This window comes from Dipodomys ordii, unplaced genomic scaffold (assembly GCF_000151885.1).
Source record: "Dipodomys ordii isolate 6190 unplaced genomic scaffold, Dord_2.0 Scaffold245, whole genome shotgun sequence".
NCBI classification, from domain to species: domain Eukaryota; kingdom Metazoa; phylum Chordata; class Mammalia; order Rodentia; family Heteromyidae; genus Dipodomys; species Dipodomys ordii.
This window is the reverse complement of record NW_012267461.1, coordinates 1,098,590-1,107,651: the sequence shown is the minus strand read 5'-3', so window position 1 is coordinate 1,107,651 and position 9,062 is coordinate 1,098,590. Positions and strand designations below refer to the sequence as shown.

The 9,062-nt window shown below is 43.6% G+C and overlaps 1 protein-coding gene across 1 annotated transcript in view; it reads left to right on the top strand.

The window, feature by feature from the left end:
* The window catches only part of LOC106000827 (ral guanine nucleotide dissociation stimulator-like), an 11,696-nt gene extending 10,527 nt beyond the window's left edge, over positions 1-1,169 (top strand). The window contains exons 2-4 of the mRNA XM_013036062.1: positions 60-181; positions 374-469; positions 772-1,169. Coding sequence (XP_012891516.1) covers positions 72-181; positions 374-469; positions 772-1,027 — 462 coding nt within the window. The 5' untranslated portion in view covers positions 60-71 and the 3' untranslated portion in view covers positions 1,028-1,169. The remainder of the gene's footprint in view (positions 1-59; positions 182-373; positions 470-771) is intronic.
* The last annotated feature ends 7,893 nt before the right edge of the window (positions 1,170-9,062 follow it).

Here is a 9,062-nt window from a genome sequence, read left to right as displayed (position 1 = left end):
GCCTGGCCTACCTTGCCCTGGTCCAGGTCCATCACCACTGTGTCCTTTCTCTCAACCAGGAATTCAAGGTGATGGCACTGATGAAGGAACTACAGGGCTCGTGTCAGGAGCTCGAGGTGGTTCCTGACATGAACTTCGTGTCTTGGTTTAACAACCGGAACCGCCTCAGTGAATTGGAAAGGTGAGCTGGGGTAGGCTGTGGGGGCAACAAACATGGGAATCCCCAGCACCAGTCCATGAGAGCCTGTTGCCTGAGTCAGCCTCCCACTGAGACCTGTTGAAGGAAGGGTGTATGAGCTCCTGAGTCCCCAGGGCCCCTGGGAGGGAAGCCCAGGGTGGAGCCTGCTGTCCAACCAGCTACTTCTTGTCTTAGCTCCAAGCTATCCAGGGAGCTGGAGCCTCCCCGCCGGGTACTTGTCCTGACCAGGAACAACAAGAGGAGCCCTCCCCTGGGGAAGCACTCAGGAAAGTAAGTACATTGGCCCAGGGGCCAGGGACTCCCCAGGGTCTGGGTGGTGGGACAGGCAGCCTGATGAGCTGGGGCTGCCATCCCACCACCTGCCACACAAGCCTTTGTCTGGGTGGGGTGGCCTGACCTCTGCCCACCTCACTTCCTTCATTGGGGTCCCACGGTGGTCCTCAGAGGATGGGGCACATGGGTACTTGAAAATGAACAGTAATGAAGGCTGCCTCAAGCCCAGGGGGCAGTGGGTGTGGGACAGCCCTGTGTGCTCAGGGAAGCCCTGGAATTAAGGCAGTCCCTCCATTCAGTTGCCAGGCTTTGACAAGAGAGCTCAGCAACAATGGTAGTTCCCAGTTGGAGACAAATGATCAGCTCAGCGGTGGGAATGGCAGCCATGTACCCAGCGTGCACTTGAGGAGCTCACCCAAGCCTTCTTCACACTGCAATCGATTGTATCAGTCTGCCCCAAACATCTACATGGCAAAGATGACAGAATATGAGGGAATCTTGCCGTTCCTGAGCCCCCAGCCCTCCAGGCAAGCTGGGCATGGGGCTCTATCCTAGGCTGTCCTTTATTCAGCCCAGATGCCTGGACTCCAACCAGAGAAAATCATATTCTCCAATGAGTTATGGGAAATGCATTGCACAATGCACAAAGACTCAAATGTCAGGTCATTTAGATTAAAAACCTATGTGGAAACACTAATAGTCTGTTAAAACCATTTCTTTACAAGAGCAAGGTTTTGGTGGGTGCTTTTCTTTGCCTTCCTTAATGGCAGAGACTTCCGCATATCCTATTCTAAGAAGAAATCCTTTCAGGCTTTGAGCTCTTTTTTTTTCCTGCAGAATGAGCAAGAGCAGGTCCCTTTAGGGGCTAGGATTTCAGTCAGGTGTTTTCATGAAAACTGTTCCACAAGCCTTGAAATTTCAGTGTTGAAACGTCTCCTTTGCAACAGCCATCATCTGTGTGGGAAGCTGCTGGCTTCTGTGCAGGCAGGGAATCCACCTCAACCTTCTGGGAGGGAGTGGAGTCACCATGCAGGACCCTGGGGGGAAATGAAATGAGACCACACCAGACCCAGGGCAGTACTTCAGGGAGGGAGACACTGCTGAGCTGCAAGAAGAGCTAAACGTAGTCACACCAAAATCACAGTTCTTCCAAAGCAAGTACCTGCCTAAAACTATAAGCACAGTGATGAAGGGAAACCCAGGGAAACATGTAAAGGAGAAGATACAGATCACAGAAAGCACATCAGTCAAACGCCAGAGCCACTCACAGTTTCCTAAGGGAATATAAACCCTCTTGACTCATCATTTCTTTGAGTTCAAATAATTCTTCAATAGTTGCCCTCCTGAGCTCTTATGCCAGTTAAAGGAAGAAGATACATTATCTTTTCTCCATTACACAGTTGAAGAAAGCCATGGCAAGAGCACTTCCCCTTTGTGTTTACAATACCAGAGTTCCAGTGAACAAAATTCCATCTGGCCAAGCAGACACATGACCAGGAAGGAAAGTGGGGACTACGCTTCTAGACTCCTCCACAGAGCAGTAGCAAAGGAGCCCAGCAAGAGATCAATAGAGGTTAATGCACTTAATGTTGTTTCAATCCTCTACTGTAAATTACCTGCCAGGTGCTTGTGACTCACATCTGCAATTTCAGTGTCTCAGGAGCCTGAGATCTTCAACCTTATACAACTGAGATACACACTGTCATTCCAGATATCCTTGCAGACTGTTGAAACCTAAGACGGTCAAAATATAAGCTTTCATATCCATGACCATACAGTGGAGTTCAGATTTTGCATGAAAGCTACATTTCATGAAATGGTTAAATTCTATCAGATGCAAGAATAGAATAGTCAACCCAACTTCCTAATGGAATCACTGCCCAAATGAATGACCTAACAGCATGAGTGCTGGATGTGATGAGAGGGGAAACAAAGCTGAAGATACAATGTTTTGTTGTAAAGAGAAATGTTTCCTTTCTCCTGTGAGGAGCTTTCAGATAGCTTTCCAGAAGTATCCTTTTAAGTGGATATTTTGGTTCAGCCATTTATCAGGAATTTCCAGTTTTATTGGATTATAAGCAGCAAATATGTACCACAATTTACAATCTTTTCGTAGAGCTTTTATAAGAAAAAAATTAGCGCTTTTTCTAGCTCTTTTCTAGCTCTTTCCCAGGTCTTTCTCCTCACCCCCGCCCCCAGGGTCAAGATGGCCAGGTGCCAGCCAGGAGGATGAATAAACCTATGCCTTACCTGAAAAGAAAAAAGAAAAAATTTATTTGAGATCAATAAAATTGTGTATTGCCATTGCATCTACTACAGATGACTTGTTATCCACTGTCTATAGCATACAAATTCTTATTTTAATCTACTAACATATTTGTCATTGAGATAAAATATTTTTCCTAATTTTTTTTTGGGATCCGGTCATGGGGCCTCAACTCTGGGCCTGGGTGCTGTCCCTCAGCTCTTCAGCTCAAGGCTAGCGCTCTACCACTTCAGCCACAGGGCCACTTCCAGCTTTTTTGTTTTTGCTTATGTGTTGCTGAGGAATCGAACCCAGGGCCTCAGGCATGCAAGGCAAGCGCTCTACCACTGAGCCAACTTCCCAGCCCCTTTTCCTAATTCTTATATACTGAGATGTGAGGTTAGTTGTGTCATAATTTGTGTGTGTGTGTGTGTGTTTTGATCCTGGGGCTTGAACCCAGGGCATGGGCACTGCCCCTAAACTTTGTGTTCAAGGCTACCACTTGTGGCTTTTTTGTGGTTCATTTTAGATAAGAGTCTCTTGGACTTTCCCACCCAGATTGACTTTGAGGAGCTAGGATTATAGGCATGAGCCACCAGTGCCCTATATGATGTTAGTTTTTATCATTGTTGGTGACACACCACACCGGTAATTTACTCCCTACTCTTCTCTCAGGCAAATCTATCATATCCCTTTCTAGTTTATCCTAGTTCAGGTTGGACCAGGATCCTTTGAACCTGCAGTCATCCATGGAGCTACACACACAGGTGCATGCCGCCACACCACACCCAGCTTACTGTTTGAGGTAGGGTCATGCTAACAGTTTTATTCAGCCTGGCCCTGAAGTGTGTTCCTCCCAATTGCTGCCTCCCCACTAGCTGGGACTGCATGCATGAGTCATGTGTCCAATCTCATGTAATGTTTATCAGGCATGAGGAAGGTGGAAGGGGGAAGGTCAGAGATCTGTAAGACTCTTCAGGGAATGGTAGCATACAACCTTCTGAGCTCCATCCAATATCTATGAATACCTGGAACTGAAATTGCTTCAGAGCCCACGTGCTCAAGGCTGGCCACTAGCCTCTGGTGTTACTTAAGAAGCAGAAGGAAGTGAAGTCATGGGGTCCCCATGGGAAAAGTTGTTGGGACCTTGGCTTTGCCATTATGTCGTTTCTGCTTCCTGACCATCCCCAGCTCAACAGCTTTGTCATGATTTCTGCCTCCACACAGGCTCAAAGAGAGGGGGCCAAGTGACCATGGATGGAAATCCATAAAACTTGGACCAAAAGGATCCTTTTGTCCTTTTACAGGCTTTGGTCAGGTATTTGGTCACAGCCACAGAAAATGACAAAAGTGGTCGTTTCTGGCCCAAGTCTTTGAGCTGGTTTTTCTCAAGAGATCACAGCTGGTGCTGTGGGATTGGTCTAACTTTTTGTGTGCTACATGTAGAAACAAGGCTGGAAACATAGCTTGAGTAGCCTAGCCAGATGAATCTGCACATAGCTGTCCAGTAGGACTTTCTGCCGTTAAAAACCTTCTCTGATGCTCTGCAACCCCACAACCACAGTTGGGTACTCATCACAAGCCATGGAGAGTGGGAATACTTACCATTATTGGACTTGAGCAAATTTAGTGTTCATAACCCTATCTGAGAGAAAGGACTTGGATAAAGAATGAGTGGAAGCATTCTTGGGACATTGACCAGAGACCCTTTAGTCCAGGGTACAAGAGCATAGGAACTGACTGCCTCCTCACTTGCAGAGGACAAGAAGTCTTCCACAAAGCACAGAGCCACACATTCAGTTTTGTCAGGGAGTCCTTATTTCTAATGGAGATCTCCCCAGAAATGCCATCTGCTCAACACTAGAACATGAACAGGCTCAGAAACACCTGAGGCTCACTTCTTTGATCATAGTGCTTTGCTTTTCTGTCCTCAAGATTGAAGGCTCCTAAGAATCCCTGGGTGTTTTTGAATACACAAGAGCTCATTTCAAAGCCCTCTCACCTCCTCTGCCATTTGACTGAAGAAATCCTTTCCCAGCGAGCATCTTTTTCTCTTCTGCTTCTTGACAAAGCCTGTATTGGTAATCTTCATTGACAGAGTCAAGACAGATATAGATGTGATGTGAGATCACATGGAACACAAGTAAAGGCTGGTTATGTACAGGCACTATTAAAGCACCCAGATTTACATGCATATCATCAAATTTACAGATTTACCTGCACCTCATTAAATCTCTGGGGAAAGTAAGCATACTGAGACTTACCTGTAATCCAGGCTACTTGGGAGGCAGAGGTAGGAACATTGTGTGTGTTTAATTCTTCGAATCGTTCTTTTGAATGGAATTTCCTCCAATTGACATCATGACAAACAGTTGCTGTGAAATTGTTAACATTTTTTTCTTTTTTCCTTTTTTTTGGGGGGGGGGTCTGGTCGTGGGGCCTGTACTCTGGGCCTGGGTGCTGTCTCTCTGCTCTTCAGCGCTCTACCACTTGAGCCACAGCACCACTTCTGGCTTTTTTTCTTTTTGCTTATGTGGTGCTGAGGAATCAAACCCAGAGCCTCATGCATGCAAGGCAAGCACTCTAAAACTGAGCCACCTTCCCAGCCCCTCCTTTTTTTCTTTGTTGGTCATGGGGCTTGAAATTTGGGTTTGGTACTGTACCTGCGCTCTTCAGGTCAAGGCTAGTGCTCTACCACTGGAGCCACACTGCCACTTTTGGGTGTCTGGTGGTTAATTGGAGATAAGAATCTCATGGACTTTCCTGCCTGGGCTGGCTTTGAACCATGATTCTCAGATCTCAGTCACCTGAGTAGCTAGGATTACAGGCATGGGCCACCATTTCCTGGCAACATTTTAAGAGCCATATTGTCTTGTTATTTCCTAACAGAATGCATATGCCCACACGTGTGAGTGTATTTTTTTTTATTGTGAAAATACTGTACAGAGGGGTTACAATTACATGGGCAAGATAATGAGTACATTTCTTTCAAGCATTGTAGCCTCCTCCTTTGTTTCCCCTTCTCATCCCATCCTCTCCCCACACCCCCACCTAACCCTCCTCTCCTCCCCCCCACCAAAGTTGTAAAGTTCATTTTTGACACAACGACTTGTATGTCTCATTGTTGCAATGGGTCCACCTGTATCCCTATTTAAACGATTTTTTTCCCTTCCCCTCCACAAATTATAACAACATCAAATACAGTGAAAGCAGGGGTAATACCGTGGGGGAGGGACATACGAAGCAACAAAGAAATAATCTTTTTTGGGGGGGTCCGGTCATGGGGCCTGAACGCTGGGCCTGGGCGCTGTCCCTCAGCTCTTCAGCTCAAGGCTAACGCTCTACCACTTGAGCTACAGCGCCACTTCCAGCTTTTTTCTTTTTTGCTTATGTGGTGCTGAGGAATCGAACCTAGGGCCTCAGGCATGCAAGGCAAGCGCTCTTCCACTGAGCCACCTTCCCAACCCCCAAGGAAATAATCTTATGAATGTGTTAGAAACAATCGCATGAAAAAAAACATTTGAATACATATCTTAGGGTTCATTTCCCTAACATCAACTTATCTGACCTTTTCTGCTTGTCTCAGACATATACTAGTTATTGCAAATAAGGGAAACCATGGGACCTATGTTTCTTTGCGCCTGGCTTACTTCACTTAATACAATTTTTTCCAAGTCTTTCCATTTCCTAACAAATGGAGCAATATCATTCTTTCTGATGGAGGCATAGAATTCCACTGTGTATACATACTATATTTTCTTGATGCATTCATCTACTGAGGGGCATCTGGGTTGGTTCCATAACTTAGCTATGGTAAATAAGGCTGCAATAGACATAGTCGTGCTGGTAGCTTTAGTGTGGTCTTGTTTGTGAACATTTGGGTAAATGCCCAAAAGTGGGATTGCTGGGTCATAGGGGAGCTCTATGTGGAGTCTTTTGAGGAACCTCCATACTGCTTTCCAAAGTGGTTGAACAAGTTTACACGTGTGAGTGTATGTTCGCATTGCCATTTGCACAGCTGGGGACAAGTCTTTGGCTAAAAGTCTTCAACTCCTATCTCCTGTATTATTTTTGTTGAAGAATTTGCCAAAGTTTGGAGGAATAACTAGGTTGTGGTAAGGTGGCTGGCAGTTTCTCTAGACAAGACAGAGGTTGTAGATCAAAACAACCAACATGCTCAAGGCACTGGGCCTATATCCAGCACCGAGAAAGAGGAAAATGAACTTGAGTAGCAGTTCCACAACTGATGGATAATGCAGCCAAGGATAATGTAGATCCCCAGTAAAAGCAATATTACCACGATTTCAAGAAGAGTAGGTGAGAAAAGGAGCTGGGATAATATTCCATGATCTAAAAAGATATTAAGAATTGGAAAGAAATTTTTTTGGAAAAAATAACACTTGAGAATAAAACTAGGCAAAGGAGAAAAACAGAAGAAGGGGCAGCAACATCAATGCAATTTAAATAAAAAATACAGGCTATATTACATGACCTGAGGGTGAGCCGTTTTATCATCCATCCGTTTCTCTCTTCACTGATCTTTCTATTCAGAAGCAGTGCATTCCTACCCAGCTCTTTTGCAATGATTTTTCCATTTTACAGGAGAGAGGAAAATAGGAAAGCATTTGGTTTTCAGAATATACCAATACTTAACACTGATCTGGACTATTTCCCTCCCTGCTCCTTATTTCACACTTCCTCTTTGGTTACTGTAATCTCAATATTAAAGTAAGATAATAATAGTGTGAAAGTTTGTAAACCCAACTCTTGGTTTCCACACTTCCAATATTTCTGTCTGCCTTCAATGGAAGGTGTGGTGGCATCCTCTGGTACCTCAAAAGTCCTCACCCTACAGGAACAGTCACGTGACTCACCTTAGTCACCCCTGCTTTCAATCTGAGGGCACAGTCACTACTGAACTGTATTTTGGCAGCACAAAATAATAACCAACTAAAAGATGGCCATTTTGTTTATCCTAGAGCAGCTAACTACCCATATTATTGATGTCAGTTTGTGGGTAATAAGCAGACAAAAATCAGATTCAATGAGGGGTTATGGGATGGAAAGAATTAGAATACAAACACAAACTCCTGGAGCCAATTTTATCGGTGAGGTGGTATAGAATGGGTGGCACATGTACACAAACATATTATCATGATACTGAAAAGCAGTGGTAGTTTTAGAAACTGAAAAGATTTAATTATTTCCAAATGTCAAAGGGAAAACTCCAATTAAGAACTACTTAAATGGAACTGAAAATTCTAATTTCTATTTCTCAGTGAAGGAATCTTTCATAAGTTAAGGGGGAAATGTTATTTAAAAAATACCTCTTCCTACTGAAATCGGCTAGAATGAACTTTTTGTCTACTAAGAACCATAACCAATAATGAGAAGCCACTGTATGGGGTATTAAACAAGAAGCTAGCTGAAGACCAGGAAGTTGAGACATGTGATATTGGGGGAGTGAGGTCAAGAGAAGGGGTCTAGATGAATGGAGAGAGGAAGGATGGGAAAATGCAGCCATAATATTTAACATGCAAATGTGAAAATGGAATCAGGTAGCTATAGGGGACAGGTAGGGTTGGGAGAGATGGGGGAGAAGGATGAAAGCGGTAATCTTGATCAAGATGCCTTGTCCCAATAAATTGACATTATATAATTATTTTTAAATGGCAAAGAAAACTCAAAGTTGTATTTTCATCACAGGAAAACATGAAGAAAATAATTATAGATTTTTCCCAACACGTATAAAACTTCTGTAACATCTTGGTGAATACTTCTTGAATTCTTTCTGTGCATTTGTGATCATGGAGAGAAAAGTGTTATGTATTACTAAATAGTGATCATATAGATATTTTCTTGTGCAGGTGTACATAAATATAATCAATTCTCTCCCTCAAAGTATCTGAGAAATTTCCAGTGATTCATTTCCGGGAATACTTAATAATTGTACAAATCCTTAGTGAGTTCTCTAAACATAAGCACAATCTTATTTTTCCTTTCTCTTATCATTTCGGTGTATGGAGTCTACATAACATTATCAATTTTATGTTCCCATATTTCAAATTACAAAATAGATTAATAGACCATCAGAGATAAGGCAAGCAATATTCAGGTGTGATCACCAGGAAACAATTCCATAGTACATTCACGTGCCTTCTGTTCTTTTATTACAAACCACAATCTGCTGCTCACATAAAATAATGAAGACTCTCCAGACTGAAGAGAAAGAGAGGCTCACATTTATCTCTGAATGGCTTCAGCGTTACAATGTTGTCAGCTTCTGCCTGCAGGAATTAGCATGTCCATTAGATTCTATAATATGAAGAAAACGATGCTCAAGTC